The sequence below is a fragment of the Carya illinoinensis genome, chromosome 11 (genome assembly GCF_018687715.1).
Source record: "Carya illinoinensis cultivar Pawnee chromosome 11, C.illinoinensisPawnee_v1, whole genome shotgun sequence".
Lineage (NCBI taxonomy): Eukaryota > Viridiplantae > Streptophyta > Magnoliopsida > Fagales > Juglandaceae > Carya > Carya illinoinensis.
In genome coordinates this window covers 40119626-40136511 of record NC_056762.1, presented here as the reverse complement: position 1 = coordinate 40136511, position 16886 = coordinate 40119626, and the positions used below count along the sequence as shown (strand labels likewise).

The following is a 16886-nucleotide window of genomic DNA, read 5'->3' as shown; positions in this document are numbered from 1 at the left end:
TTGTCATTGTGGTTCTGTGCACTAAGGGTTTCCCACTTCCTTGATAGCATCGGAGCCGGTGTGTGTTTAAGAGTTTGGAATTGGGACTTCTCACTCCTAGGGGAGTGAAAGAAAATTGCTAAAAAACAAACAGATTTTTGGAAGTTTTATTTTTGTCAGGCTTATGTACACCTATTATATTCTTTTGGACATGTACGACGAGATCTTTAAAATACCCTTTGCCACTTCTTTAGTTTGGTTTCTGGGTACACGATAACAGAATCAAGTCATGCCAATACATCTCATGTAAGGTTAGCATATTCTTTGCCACTCAAAAGAGTACAAACAAGAAGAAAATACAACTTTTCTGATTAATTGACAACTCGAGGAAGCCTATGATGTCTTTCAACACAAGGGTTCTTACTTGATGAAGCGTGTGGATGATGAATTACTCTATTGGAGAAGCCTTGCTTGGGATCCATTTAGGGAGGGAGGGGTGCCTAGAGGAGAGAGGCTTTTATCGTTATCGATCGCTGCACCAGACAAAGAAACAAACAAACACTTCCAATTGGGCATTTTATCTTTTGTCGTCATGAGCTTTCAAGTTTCTCCTATGGCATGCGAGAGAAAGCGATACTATAGAATCGGACAACTCTCCAGTTCAAACCGAATCGGATTGTACATATATGCTTTTGCTGAGATGTTTATCGATAGCAATAAAGTTCATAAATTAAGAGAGCCAATCATCTGACAGTGATAGCCATGCAAGAAAGAAAATCAATATCAATCCATTCTTCACATCTAAAGTGCAAGTTTTTTCTTCTCTCTTTTTTTTTTTCTTTTTCAGATGGGAGAGATAAGACATCAATGGCCTCAATAAAATCACAGCAAGGCTATAAAATGCCTTTTCCTCTTTTTTTTTTAAAAGGGCAAAACAGTTTTTGAGGCTGAAGCAACTACTATATAGATCCTTTGCCAACTTAATGGCTGAATATATCATACAAGTTCCACAAAGACTTCCGTGAGAGGAAAACGATTAACCGGCAACTGGAAGCTTTGGAGATATATTAAACTCCGATTTTTCAAAGATCAATTCTTCCAAATTTCCATTTTAAAATTGACAGTCAATTGCATACAACATTTCATTAAATGTTACTGGGGGGAAGCAAAGCTTTCAGCCGTGTCATCAGGCACCACTTGCATATAAACGAGTCCACTCCTTCGCTGCAGGGATCAACGGTAACAGAAATAGTGAAACAGTGGATAGTAATTTCACTTCTTTCTTTCTTTTTCTTTAAAATACAGAACTCATTTTAAAGAACCAACAAGTTGAGGATAGCAACGTTACCTGTTTCAACAGCTTCAGCCTCATTTGTTTTCCAATGCTTAGCGATGTTCTCAGAAAGTGGATCATCAGGGTTTGGAGCACTCAAAAGTGCTTGAATGCTAACGAGGAAAACATTGCTAACTTAAATATTATCGATTCCAAAATTTTCACCAGAAAAACATATGCTACAAAGTCACCACCAAGTAAAAAAAAAAAACTCTATCACTCCATGGAAGAAAGGGATTTACCCAAACTCACATGTTCTCCCTTTCTCCAAAGATATTTTCAATTTTCTCATCTTTTAAAACTAGACTGACTAGAGCTGTAAGACGAACAACTGAAATGACTGACTGATTTATTTATTTATTTTTCATTCTCATGGATAGAAATAGCATGTGTAAGTAAAAACTCTTTCTGATATCACAAAAAAAATTAGGCTGCCCAAGAATAGTTCCCATGGGAAAATTTTCAGGAGAGAAAAGATTCAGGAAGATGTGCATAGAACACTGAAATAAGATCATAGCCTAATATACCTCAACAGTACAGTTCGTATTTGGAGAGCAGGGCTCCATTTGTCTTTCAGAATATCAAGGCATATCCTTCCAAGCTGCATTAAGAAACTTGTTCCATAAGAGGCATAAGAAATAATAGTAAATTCTTATACCTAAAATGAGTAAAAACATAATACAAAGTATATCCTACCTTGTCAATGTTAGGATGATATATTTTAGTAAGAAATCTGACCTGTTACAAGAAATATGGTTAAACACTGAAGTAGCAAATTCATAGAAGTGGAAAGCATGGGAGCTTGAAAACATCAAGAAACAGATGCACACATTTCATAACCATAACCATATATGAAATGGTATAATAAAGAGAGAAATATGTTGACCACCTAATGCACGCAAGACTTGTTTCATGTTAGAGCTAGAGAGCAGTCCACGTTCTAATAAGATGTAATACTGACTGTCACCCGATGCAACCCTATTGTTTCAGGGCCCAGACTGACTACACAAAAGGATATGACAAGGCGAAGACCAAGTGGATATACTGCAGTGAAAACAAATGCAACATTGCAGCCAACGAGTCTAAAAAGAGTGACTATTGCCAACCAACTCTGCTTTACATGAAATGAAATCGTAAAGCACCTCATCCCACCACAAAAATCAACCAACTTTGTATCATGGATACAGATTCCCAATCCAAGCACTGGGTAATATCAACAAATTCAGATAAATGTCATTACCATGTTTATACTATGCAACAAACCAAGCCACCCATGATTCAATCCCAAAGCAGATGCATGCAACCACCAGCACCAAGAAGATGGTTATACTTTTTAAAAGACCTAAAAGATGTTCAGCCAGACATGCTAAAGAACCATGGAGTCAATTCCCAGGACCATCCAGTCTTAAGAGTTAAATAAATCCCTTCCCATGCATTAAACATTTTTCTTTATTGGTACTAGTGTCTGAGAACAAAGTCCCAACTAATCCGAAGGGTGCACAAGCCCTCAGCAAGAAATTTCCCGCAAGAGCACCCCAAGTAATTCAAGGGGAAGTGCCCCCAATCCGATGGCCCCTATAAATTGTTTGCATCCAAGAGGATTTGAACCTTCCCATGCATTAACATTTAGGTTGGGATGTGGTTATTGAGAAAGTTGAGAAAAGGTTAGATGGTTGGAAACGGTTGTATTTATCAAAAGGGGGTCAACTCACATTGATTATGAGCACCTTATCTAACCTTCGAACCTTTTTTATCTCTATTTCCTTTGCTTGCAAGGGTGGTGAATAGGATCGAGAAGTTATTTTGGGTTTTTTTGTGGGGAGTTTTTTTTTTTTTTGGGGGGGGGGGGGGGGGGGGGGGGGGGAATTCCATCTTGTTAATTGGAATAAATTTTGCTCTCCAATCTTGAATGGTGGATTAGGAGTGCGCAACTTGAGGACTTTCAATAAAGCTTTGTTGGGGAAATGGAGGTACCACTTGGAGGGGGATTTGCTGTGGAGGGAAGTTATTGACTTGACACGGAAGTGCTTTTGGGTTTTTTTTGTTTTTGGGGGGGGGGGGGGGGGGGGGGGGGGGGGTGTAATGGTGTGGGCTTGTGGAAATTTATTGGGAGGGGTTGGGAGTGTTTCGAAAACCATATCCATGTTGTGGTTGGAGAAGTTTCCAAAATTAGGTTTTGGCATGATGTTTGATGTGGAGATCGTGCTCTTGATAGGGCCTTCCCAGTTCTCTATAGTATTGCAGTTAACAGGGATGCTTCTGTGGTGGATCTGCTTGCATTTTCTCATGGTTCTCACCAGTGGAATGTCCTATTTAATAGGAATATTCAAGATTGGGAATTGCATACCGTTTCAGAATTTTTCAGATTGATATACTCCACAAGAAGTATAACAGTGCAGGGGGATAGGATACGGTGAAGGTCCAATGGCAGCAAGAAGTCTACAATCAAGGTGTATTACAAAATATTGGCATCACAAGGTAATGTACCCTTCCCATGAAAAAGTATTTAGAAGTCTCATGTGCCTTCTAAAGTAGCTTTTTTCGTATGCACTGCTGCTCTTGGGAATATTTTGACCACAGAAAACTTAAGGAAGAAGGGGCTCATTGTGATGGATTTGTGCTAGTTGTGCAAACAAACATGGAGAATCAGTGAATCACTTATGCATGTACATAATTGGGCTGGACTAGGGTTAGTTCAAAGGAAAATAATCAACTTACAACTCTTTTAAAATTATTTTACAACTCTATATAGAATGGAGGATAGTTTTATAAAATTGAAATTCATTTTTAATTTTTTTGATAAGTATAAAATTGAAATTCATTTTTAATGAAGCATCATGATTGCATTGGTTGATTATAAAATGAGTTGTAAAAGAATTGTAGGTGCATCATTACTTAGGTTCAAGACAACCCAACTCAACAATTTAGTCACATTGAACACCTTCAAGTCTCTTATCAAACATAACAAAAAAGCAAGTGAATATGAATTATGCTTAAAAGATAACTTGGTTCTCTACAAAATTATTGAACTCAGAAATGTGCAACTTTTAGTGCGATGCCAGGCATATAGGCGCCCCCCAGTCATGCATTTGAGCAAATGATAGGTCAAACCCAAGCTCTTCCACAAATATGGACCTTTAAATCTGTGCTCCTCAACCCCTTCTCTTGCCGTGTCCTTTTAAGCAGAGTTTGGAATGCAGAATCTAAAAAGCTTTCCTTTTGGAAAGCCTTAAAGAGTCATCATGAACTTATATAAACCCAAGCCAACAATTACCTCTAGGGAATATATTTATACCCTAAAAGACCTAGCAAGTCCCATGCACAATTAAATCTCTAATCATCATGACCCTCCTTCCTTTCAGATTTCTAAAATTCATTTTTGTTCTTCAAGTCTACTATACAGGTATACTACCATGCACGATCTTATTGTACTCGTGTACTCGATAATGTTATTTCGTTACAATCCACAGAAGGTTCTAGCTTTTTGTAATTGCAACCACTGAATGTATGTGTTTTATATTTGAATCAAAGGAAACAGCCACACATTCAGTGAAAATACGACCATCTCATAATTGTAGAAAGCCACAGTGCAAATGGAAATGACCGCAAATCAAAGTACCTTGGGAGCAGCCATTGGATATTCTTCAGGCAGAAACAATTCCAACTTGAAAACCCCTCCTAAACATATAGTTCAAAAATGAAAACACATCATATCAAATAAAATTGTAAGTTGTATTATTGAGAGAGGGGAGGGGGATTATTTAACTCAAAAGTAAACTCTCACATGGATCATTAATGGAAACTAGCAATGAGAAATGTAATAATTGGCTTTTCTTGCCCTGCCAAAGTCAAACTATAAACAAGTTCCAAGCTACTACGAAAAATATTCATTTCAAGTTAACCAGAGAATAAGTCACTGCTCAATGAAAGATGCAACATTCTCAAGTGCTAAATAGTTTTACAATAACAGAAATTTTATATAATTGATGATGGGAACATACCGATCAAAAGAAATGATGATGGGAGCATTAATGATTCCTAATTAGCGGAAATATGGTCATTGATCGAAACTAAAAAAGAATGTAACTGTCATCCTTTAATCCATAATTTCCAAGCCACACTTGCTCATTTCTATCAAATGCCAACCAGAAATGTCAATCAATCTAAAGCAACCGTCATCAATTCTAACTACCTGGAAGAGCATTTATGTGCACATGGGGAGAGAGAGTCCCTGATAAAATACAGTAGAGGACATAATAAATGTTGAAAGATTGATACCACTTTTGGTCGATATGGTAATCGTTTCATTAAAAAAAAAAAAAATGCCTGATTCATGTAATTGACTAAGACTGGCTGAACTTTAAGATGACTGAAAAAGGAAAATTTAATACTCTTCCATCTAAAACAAAGAGTACTTTTCCATAAATGTCTCATCTATATATATATATATATATCCTTGCACACACTTAGCACTCCCCAATAATCCATGCCTCCCACCAGCAATCTTTTACACCCAATATAGAGGTAGAACTCCCAAAATGAAGATAACAAAAATTAGGGCCCACGGCATTGTTTTCTAAAACCACATCTCATAGCAAAAGTGGGAATGTCGCCTCAAAAAGAAAATGGTCTCCTGAGCCTTTCCTATAAATGTCCAAAAATATTTTCATGCAAAAGCAAATATCCAAGATCTTAAAACGACCTAAAAACAATGAGCTCTTTAACATACTTTCAGCATTCAATCTCAAGAACTAAATATCTTCAAGAAATGCCAACAGCTAAGATAAATATGGCGTCCAATTTGCATACTTTCCAGCTTGTTACCTTCATATGGAGACTGTGTTGGGCCAAGGATCATTACATTAAAATATCGCATGTTGTCCTCCGATGGTGAAGCACTAATTCCCGGCGCTGAAACCATAGATAAAAAATCAGATAGCCAATAAACCCCTTATAATCCTCACCCTCATATTATAATCGAAAACAAAGAAAGGCCAATATCAAAAATGTTAATACATCTATACATCTGCGAATGTTATACATTACATCAATACGGAATTTAGATTAATTTCATTTTTCATTTTCTCAAAAGCAAAAATTAACAAAACGTATGCAATTTAATGGGAGATTGATAAACAAAATCGAATGAATTTACAAAAACAAAGAGAAAAGACTTGCCAGGTTCACTTAGGAGACGCTGAGTTTCCTGTTGGATCAAGAAAAGAAAATGAGCAAGAACAATCACGAATCAGATGCAAAAAACAAACACAGAAACCCTAAAGCTCCGTTTGGTTACTAAAGAAGATCAAGAAAAAAAAAAAAGAAGAAGAAGAAGACCCGAGTCGTTAAATCATAGATAACAGCTCGGTCTAAAAGAGTGGTTCGTCTTATCAACCAAAAAAGAAAAGACAACCGAAAAAGAAGACTAATTTCAGTAGTTTTCTCGGGAACCAAAAAGATGAGCGGGGACGGATCAGGGAAATTGAGAGAGGGATCGAGGAGGAGATCGAGAAACAAACCTTGATGATTCTTCGCGGTAGATTACTGTTGGCCATTTCAGGGTCGATTACAGTACACGCAAATGCCAAAGGGTTGAGAGAAAGAGAGAGAGAGGAGTTAAGAGAGAGATATAACACCGAAGAGAATGCCCGATACGATGAATTTCTGGAGAGGGGGGGAGCTCTTTATAGCCCTTTACTTTTTGCTTTATAATTTTATTAGTTAGTCCAACAGTGATTAGCTCAATTATTTGCGCATTTTTATTATTTTTAATTTCCTTTTTGTTTTTAAGATTGCTAAAAAAATTAAAATATATATATAAAAAATTATAGTTACAGTGGTCGTGAGTATATAAATATTATGTAATTATTTTAATAAATAAATTTTTTTAATAATAGACTCTATTATTTTTTAAAACGACCGTATATTTATATATTTTACGATTATATGTAATATTATTTATTCAAATAATAATATTTTTTAGCATTAATATTAATTTAAATGTATAATAATAAATACTTAAGGACGCTTCTAAATCTTAAAGCGTAAATTAAAATAAATATTTTTCATTCATCTTAACAATATAAAAATATAGATAGTTTAAAGTGTGAATTAAAACTTTAGATGGTAGCCCATGAGTAGACTTTACAATTACTGAAATAATAATAATTAGAGAATACGCGTCCCCAAGGTGGAAGAAATTTGCAAGGTAATGGAGAACATTCTTTGACAAGTCGGCACGCTTGATATGCAAAGAACAGGTCCCATTCAGAGCCAAGGGAGGAATGTTTGCGTTATTCTAACGCTGGCCACCCTTTTCTCGTTAGGTGTAGATTTTGGCCCACAGGGCTCTCACTCGTAACTGAGATCATAGGAATTTCTTCCCCTCAAAGTTGGATCATCTCCATCTGCTCCGTTTTGCAGCTTAATAGTGCAATCGACATCCTCAATGACAAGTATGGATCTGTTGGACATACCAAGCAACATTGATCCAAGTCGTATATGTTATAGTTGAGGTGATTGGCCATGGCTGCAATCAAGCTTGATTTGCCAGTGCCAGGAGGGCCATACAACAAGTAGCCGCGCTTCCATGCCTTCCCAAACCTTCTGTAGAGCTCCTTCCTCGTCAAAAAAATCGTCCAAATCATTCATCAAAGCTTGCATCAGTTCCAGGTTCATAGTATAGGTCTTGCAAGTCATTGATGCCTCTTTGCACACCGAAGTCCACCTGAATTTCAAGTCTTCATAAACGTCAACAATTTACTCATCGTTATCCATGGTGACAGTTTCTTGTCCGGTTCGGCTTTGCCCACTTTGAGTCTTTCAACTGAGGGGGACATCTAGCCATCTTGGTGCCTGTTAGCGTACCCACTGCTCAAGCGGAGAATCACTCCAAAGAAAACATGGCCAAGCAATCTGTAAAAAAGAAAGTCAACCATCGTAGATCAAGCAGCTCATTACTTCATTTCCTTTGCTGTTGTACAACGGTCTCATATCCCATAATTCATGGGATTATATTTAATTCATTTTCATGTATATCTTCCACTGCCATGTACAATCTGTTCAAGCCAATACAATACACTTTCATCATATTCTGTCTTAGTGCCCAAGTACGTATTGGCAGCACAAAACACTTGGTTTCGAGCGCGCCCATGAAACTCTTCTATCACAATGACAAGGCTGAGTTCTGAAGCGCGTTGACCAGCAAGGCTACGCAAACCAGAAGAGATTATGCTTCGAAGTTCCACGGGGATCAAGTCGTTGGCAAGGCCTCGGAGATTCTTTCCCGAAACAGCAAGGGAAGTAGCAGTGGACAAAGGGCTGTGGCGTCGAGTGGTACTTTGTGGGACATGAGCTTTTCAATGACAACTGCAACTTTGGTGGGTTGCTCGAGGCGACTTTAGATGAGCAAAAGGCATGTGGGTTTTGTTGGCAGAGATTGAAATGCTGGGACAGATCTGGGATACGATTCCCCTTCGATCATAGAAGGGTTTACAGAAGGAAAACCCCGTCCCAACTTGGTCCCAAACATGGATTGGAGCAGCGTGGGATGAGACTGTATACTTCATCTGTGTCTGGGGAAAAGACGGAGGCACGAAGAGAAAGGGACACGGTTGGGTGGCCGAGTCGCACTCTCTGGTTTGATTTCCAAAAATCGGAGACCTTGGGGAATTGGGATTTTTTAAATGAATACATTGAGAAAGAATTAACATAGGCAACGAGCAATCAGCAAACTATTTTCCAATTTTGAATAAACCAATAGAAATCTTGGCTAGTTATTAAGCAGTAAGGTATTGGGTCGAATTCCCATGACTTTCAGAAACTAAACGTTTTGTATTCCTAAAAGGGTTGTTTAGAATACGACGTTATGAAACAAAAACGAGATCTTTATGCTTGTATCTTGTAAACTAAGTAAATACTCATCACACTGGTATTGATGTTTTGTAAAAATAAAAAATAAAAAATGTAATAAATCTTAGCCGTTTCTGCACAAAATCAGTACCCGTATTCATTGATAAAGGAAAGCATTAAAAATTACAATGATGTTGTCGATCAAATGAACATCATTTTTCACCATTTAAAGAGTAATCTCCCTTACAACTGCTATATAACGAGTAATTCTCTCCCCGTCTCTCTACCATATCGATCTTCACTCGTGAGTGGGGGAAGAAAAAAGGTTGAGGGAGCACTTTCGCAGGCCGTTTTAAGCCTTCTAATTTTTTCTTATATTTGTTCGTCATCATCCTTAGCTACTTCACTTTTTCCTCTTCACCACCTTGCTTCTCTGTCCCTTCGCGATGGTCTCCCTTGACATCCTTGTTAGTTTCAGCCTTATCATCCTTGGCTTGTTTTACCTTTTCCCCTTTACCATCTTGCTTGTCTGTCCCTTCTGGATGGTCTCCTTTGACATCCTTATTAGTTTCAGCCTTATCATGAGGCTGAACTTTCTTGTCCTGAAGGAACTTGACAAGGCCTTGGAGGGAAACTTCATCATCTTTGCTCTTCATTAGCTCACCTGCAACTTCTGCAGGTGTGACTTCAACATCCCCTATAAGCCCTTCAATTTCTCCAAAGAGTTGATGTTCGGAAATTCTGTGATAGTTGAATGCCAATTGCTTGAATCCAGAAAAGTTGCAATATGACATGTGAACATGCATATCCATGCGACCTGGCCTCAACAACGCAGGGTCTAGCCTATCTTTGTGATTGGTCGTGAAAACAATGATTCGTCCATCACTACAGCATGACCAAAGACCATCTATGAAGTTGAGGAAGCCTGAAAGTGTCACCTGTTTACATGATAGTAACAAAGATTAGAATACTTCCTTGGTTGGTGCAATAAGGATCATTACACCATTTCTACATCCAACTGGTTTTTTCATAGGCTCTAGAAATGCCTTCACATCACAAGCATACACAAAACTAGTACACCGAAAACTTCTAACCGGTATCCACTTTTCATGATAATCTATCCCATTATACTTAAAAATAGAGAGAGAAAAAGAAAAAAGGAAGAAAAAAAAAAACAGAGTTATGTTTTGTTACATCTTCAAGAAAAATTGGAGAGGGGACTTGGGTCTGCAATGTTTGTGCACAATAACATAATATCACACTGACCTGATTTTTGTCACTACTCTCTGATTCACTCTGTGTTTCTCGGTTCTTCAGCTTGATAGAGCAATCAATGTCCTCGACCACGAGTAGGCATCGGTTCGACATGCCAAGCAACAATGACCTTAAATCGCAGTTGGAGTCAACAGAGGTTAGATCCAAATCGTAGATGTCATAACTGAGGTGATTAGCTATGGCTGCTATCAAGCTTGATTTCCCAGTGCCAGGAGGACCATACAACAAGTACCCTCGTTTCCAAGCTTTCCCAGTTCTTCTATGGAATTCCTTCCCCTCCACAAAGCTGTTCAAGTCATCCATCAATGCCATCTTAAGGTCGGAATCCATGGCAAGGGTCTTGAAGGTCATTGGGTGATCAAGATTAACGGTGTTCGAGTCCCATTCCCCATAAACAACTGTGTGAAGCTTTATGACCTTGCTTTCTTCGTTAATGGCCTTTGCTCTCTCCAAAATGTATGGCAAATATGAATTCAACACCTTCTCTGTATGTTTCTGATGGAAGGTTAGCTCGTAGGATTTCCTTTCCAATCGTGAAAGCGCAGAATAATGAAAAGCATTTCCACCACCAGATGGTTCAATCTCTGTACAAACCAATATCCAGCTTACTTGCACATCTTCATAAACATCAAGAATCTCTTCATCTCTATCCACAGCGACTGCTAGTTTCGTGTCTTCCTCCCCTTTGCTCACTTTAATTCTTCGAACAGATGGGGTCAATTTAGTGCCCAAATAGACATCGACAGCCTCAAATACCAAGTTTCTTGAATGCCCTTGAAATTCATCTATGCCAATGGTCATCTTTGAAGAGAATTTACGAGCAAGCTTATCGATCCTAGAGGAGAAAAAACTTCGTAGTTCATGAGGAATGAAATCATTGGCAACGCTTCGAATAAGCATGGCCGTGGCAGCAAAAGAGGCAGCTGCAGTCAAAACTGCTTTCGGATCGGACAATCTTTTTCGTGACAACATTTTCATAACGCAGGTTTATAAGATAAACGACAAAGATAGAGGAGTTGGATGAAATCACCCTTTTGCTTTGGTACTTGTTTTTGTGAGAGATCAAATATATATATTATATAGGAGGAGCTAGGAGGCAGGCCAACCTGTTTTGACCCTCTGTATCTGTGCTTTGAGGGTATTAGAATTTTTTGAAAATATTTTATTTGTATTTATTATTTTATTATTACTTTTTATATATATTTTTATTATTATTTATACGATTTAATATTTTATTATTATTATTATTTTATTTTTTTTTACTATTATTTATAGAATATTTAAAATTACTTTACCATCCAAATGCAATCTCAAACGAACAATTGATGGATACGGATCCTCGCAAAGATTCGCAAATTTTAGAAGTGCTGAATTGATTCGATCGATTAAATTCTGGAACTTTTTAATATGATATGCGAAAATTGGTTCCAACAAGGCAGCGGTTGCAAGTATGAGATTCCATGCATGCTTGGCCTGCAAGTTTTAGAGCGGACCTTTTGGACTGCGGAGGTTGGTCTTTCACACCGCACAACACGGTCATGTGACCTATTCAAGCAAATTTATGACTTCAACGATGTGCTTCTATGTCCATGAGCCGACATATTTAAGTCAGACTTAGTTATGTTTTTTCAATACTTTTCATTATTATTTTTTATTTTTATTTATTATTTTATTATTACTTTTTACATACTTTTTATTACTATTTATAACTCTTCTCAATACTTCTCAACACCTAAATCCATCCGAACATTTCAATTCAGTTCTTTATCTTCCTCAATTTTAAAGAATTAATTTAACTTTTTTACAAAATAAGCATTACATCCTATTTTCTATTTTAAGGTATATGTTTAGAGTCATTATTTTATACCTTAATTATTTATCCCTTAAATCAGTTTTTATATATATATTATAAAAAATAGTTACAGATATAGAAATAAAGGAGTATAGATAATAATAATAAAATAACAGAAAAAATTATTTTAATGAAATAGAGAAATGATAGGAAATTAGATGTAGGAGAATTTTTTAAGATGAATAAAATTTAAAAAAAAAAATTATAAGAAATATGATTTTAGTTAAAATTTAAGAAAAACTGTAAGAAACAAGATGTAAATGACGTTAGGGAAGAATCTTAATAAGCAAGTTACGAAGAAAGAAATTAGAGACCCAAAGAAGAAACAAAAAAATTTAACATTCAAAATTGGCTTCTGGTGAATGGCCCACTTGTGGTTTTGCAAAAGTTTTCCTTTCATTCAAGTTTTCTTTAATGATTTGGGAATGTTTGGGTAACAATAAAAATTCTCAAAATTTTAGGTAATTTCATTTTTTAAGATCACTCAACTATAAAATATTTTTTATTTTAGATTTAAAATTTTTTATTTAATCATTATTCAAACATAAAAATCGATACAATTTTTACAAATTTTAAAATAAAAATTATATTCAAACAACTTTTTAACTTTATCTATTCACTTTCACAAATTTCAATACTATACTAATTTTAAAAATATTTTTATTTAACTAATTTTTTCTCTATCCTTTTTTAAAACTCAACAAAACATTTTCGCTCAAACTATTTCACTACTATTAACAAAATTTTAAAATATTTTAAGCATATAAACATGTACTTAAAGAGCATTTTCATACAACATTTTGTTTTTTCTTTTTGTGCACAAAATAGGTTAAAATTAAATCATCAAAGTGATACTTATGGGCATCTAGAAAAAAAAAATGGCATATTTATTCTCATAAGTTGCCACCTTAATCATGCACGCATGCTTTGTATAATATTAATATATAATTTTTTTTAGACCGTTCATTTCTTTGTAGGGCAGGGCATGAGCTCTTGGCCTTTTTCTGTGTGTATCATCGTGGGGTATGGTTTGTTTATACCGAAAGTAAATGGAATCTTCGATGACAATGAAATTAGGAAACCATGAGAGAATATGACAAAAACAAAAGACAAAAAGGCAGAGTAGGTGATGTCTGATCATGCATCTAACTGAATTAATATTAATTAATCCAGTTTTCGGATTCGATTTAGCTTCCTTGCATGTGTAAAATATTACACACCATAAATGATCAAACTGCAGGCCGTTCCTCTTCAAAAGAGCCTACAAGTCGTTTAAGCTTAGAACCTGAAAAGGGATAAATTGTATTCTTTTCCAGTTTTTGCTTATTTCCATTATTTTGATTCTTTGTAAATACTTATTATTCTTTTGCTTAGCCAGCTGCTATTTTTAGTATAGAAACGGTTAGTTTGTTACAGAAATGTGTATATGTAGGACAGATTGTACAGTGCTCATTACACAGAATATTGAGAAAGCATCTTCCCTCATCCTTCGTGTACCTGCTCTCTGTTTTTCCAGCTTCTTCTTTTCTTCTCTTTGATTCCTTACATGGCATCAGAGCCCTGAGAGCAACAATCATGGAGGTTTTTGAAGGATCCGATAGCTCATCAAACAGTCCCAACCATTCCTCTACTCGTTCAGACAAACCTTCAAACAGCCCTCGTGCCACATACATGGCCAAATACTCAAACCTCGCCGATCCCAGCAACCCCTTTCGCCTGGATACTGGCGACAACCCTGCAAATATTTTGGTCACTGACCTACTCACAAGTGAGAACTATACTACTTGGTCCCGAGCAATGAGACGAGCCCTCCGTGCCAAAAATAAGTTGGGCTTCATCACCGGCTCAATCCCTCAACCCACTGACCCAGACAACCCCCTCTTCGACCTCTGGGAACGCTGCAACGATACCGTTGTTTCATGGCTTCACAACTCCATCAGCTCCTCCATTCGGTCTAGCGTTGCCTTCATCGACGATGCCCACGCCATTTGGCTTGATCTACACGATCGGTTCTCCCATCAGAATGCACCCCGCATTTATCAGCTCAAAAAGGCACTTGCTGGCCTCCTTCAAGACTCTGACACTGTAAGTGTGTATTACGGCAACCTTAAAACTCTTTGGGATGAATTGCTCATTTATGATCCTATACCTGTTTGTGCTTGTGGCTCAATGAAAACACTCTCAGATCGTTACCAACGTGATTGTGTGTTTCAATTTTTGATGGGTTTAAATCCCACCTATTCATCTGTCCGAGACCAAATAATGCTTTCAGATCCTCTCCCCCCCATCACAAAAGTTTTTTCCCTCATCCAACAGCAAGAACGCCACCACCAGTTACTTCCCAACTCAAACCCGTCTGACTCAATGGCTTTTGCCATTCGAAAACCTTTTCAATATTCTACCAAAATTTCACCCCAACCCAAATTCAAGAAAGAAAGAGCATACTGCTCTCATTGCAAAATCACAGGACACTCCCTTGAAAACTGTTTTAAAGCTGGTAATGCTGAAGCACCCATCTGTTCTCATTGTCATATGACTGGACACACCATGGAGAAATGTTACAAGCTCCATGGCTATCCCCCTGGACACAAGCTTTTTAATAAATCTCAAGGATCTAATGCTCTTGCTGCTCAAATTGCTCCTGACCTCGAGGACAACAGTGATGATCGGGTTGGCCTTACTAAGTCTCAGTATCAGCAGTTAATGGCTTTACTCCAACCAAGGGAGTCCTCCAACACTGTTCAGCCCTCTGCTAACCAGATTCAATCCAACATTCCTTCCACTTCGACTGCTCACATATCTGGTATCCCTCTTTGTTTATCCACATCCACACATAATTCCTTGTTTTCTGAAAATATTTCTTGGATAATTGATACTGGTGCCACTGACCATATGGTCTGTTGCACCACCTTTTTCACTACCATTACTGCCCATGTATCTCACTCTGTTAAATTACCAAATGGCACCAATGTCCCTGTCACACACACTGGCACAGTCCACTTAACACCCTCCATTTGTCTCACCGAAGTCTTATGTGTTCCATCTTTTAATTTTAACTTAATTTCAGCTAAAAAGTTAGTTGCCAATCTCACTTGCTGTCTAGTGTTTTTCTCTGACTTTTGTCTAATTCAGGACCTTTTATCTTGGACAACGATTGGGAAGGGTGAAGTGAAGAATGGCCTATATCACCTGCTTAACATTGTTGTCCCTCCCTCTACATTGGTCACCACACTTTCAAATTTTTCACCTGTCAAGAACTCGGCTACAGCTTCTGTTTTACATGCTGAAAATGTTACTGACCTATGGCATTGTCGCCTAGGTCACCTTTCCTTTCCTGTTTTAAATCTAATTTCAGATCCCATTGTAAAGCAAAGCATTTCTACTTCTAATACAAAGCCTTGTTACATCTGTCCATTGGCCAAATTTCATAGACTTCCTTTCCCTCATAGCACACATAAAACATCAAGACCCTTTGAAATTGTGCACTGTGATCTCTGGGGACCTTGTTCAGTCCCTGCCTATGATGGTTCAAAGTATTTTCTCACATTAGTTGATGACGTTTCTAGAAGTACATGGCTATATCTTCTCCATAATAAAGCAGAAACCAGAAATAACATTGAGTCTTTTGCCAATATGGTTGAAACTCAATTTAACCTCAAAATCCAAATTTTAAGAAGTGATAATGGTGGAGAATTCCAAATGCCATCTTTCTTTCACACCAAAGGCATCATTCATCAAACTAGTTGTGTGGCCACTCCACAACAAAATGGAGTTGTGGAGAGAAAACACCAACACTTGCTTAATGTGGCTCGTGCTTTAAAATTTCAAGCTAGTCTCCCTCTTGAATATTGGAATGATTGTCTTAACAGCCACATATCTCATAAATCGGACTCCTAGTCCTTTACTTCAAAACAAGACACCATTTGAAATTTTATTCAAGACCCCACCCACTTATGCTCACTTAAAAGTGTTTGGAAGTCTTTGTTTTGCTGCCACCCTTTCCCAAGGTAGAAAAAAATTTGATCCCCGAGGTCGCATGTGCATTTTTCTTGGATATCCTTTTGGCACCAAAGGTTATAAATTACTTGACCTTAAGTCCAAAACCACCTTTATCTCTCGAGATGTACTCTTTCATGAGTCCATCTTCCCCTTTCAATCCTTGTCTCATCCCTCATCCGATCCCTCTCAAACTCCCTCTCTTGTCTTTACAAAACCCTTGCCCGACTCTCTTGATTTTCCTACCACTGCCTTTCCCCAACATCCAGCCACTTCACCTTCCATTTCAGCACCACAGTCATCACACCAACATATTCCTACATCCCACCATCCCCTCCCCTCTTCTCCTCATGATGACCCTTCCATTTCCACCCATGATACCCCACCTTCTCCTCCTCTTCGCAGGTCTAATAGAGTAAGGACAGCTCCACAATACTTGCAAGAATCTCACTGCCACCAGACTTCACTTTCAGCTCCTTCTCAATTGCTATCCAAGTCTCCATCATTCTCTGTTGGTAATCCCTGCTCTCTAGCTAATTTTCTGACATACCAGAATTTTTCTCCATCCTTTACTGCTTTTTCAAACTCCATTTCCATTGT

The 16886-nt window shown here is 37.5% G+C and overlaps 2 protein-coding genes across 2 annotated transcripts; both read right to left on the bottom strand.

Moving 5' to 3' along the window:
• Positions 1-917: 917 nt before the first annotated feature.
• On the bottom strand, positions 918-6993 carry LOC122281711 (ubiquitin-conjugating enzyme E2 36). The gene is made up of 8 exons (XM_043093448.1): positions 6832-6993; positions 6491-6518; positions 6137-6223; positions 4932-4990; positions 2009-2050; positions 1840-1913; positions 1328-1425; positions 918-1203 (listed from the first exon to the last, which is right to left on the bottom strand). Exons 1-8 carry the CDS (start codon positions 6865-6867, stop codon positions 1166-1168), a joined length of 462 nt encoding a protein of 153 aa, XP_042949382.1. The 5' UTR covers positions 6868-6993; the 3' UTR covers positions 918-1165.
• Positions 6994-9298: 2305 nt separating this feature from the next.
• On the bottom strand, positions 9299-11528 carry LOC122281708 (AAA-ATPase At3g50940-like). Its single transcript, XM_043093446.1, has 2 exons — positions 10430-11528; positions 9299-10101 (listed from the first exon to the last, which is right to left on the bottom strand). Exons 1-2 carry the CDS (start codon positions 11414-11416, stop codon positions 9562-9564), a joined length of 1527 nt encoding a protein of 508 aa, XP_042949380.1. The 5' UTR covers positions 11417-11528; the 3' UTR covers positions 9299-9561.
• Positions 11529-16886: the final 5358 nt, after the last annotated feature.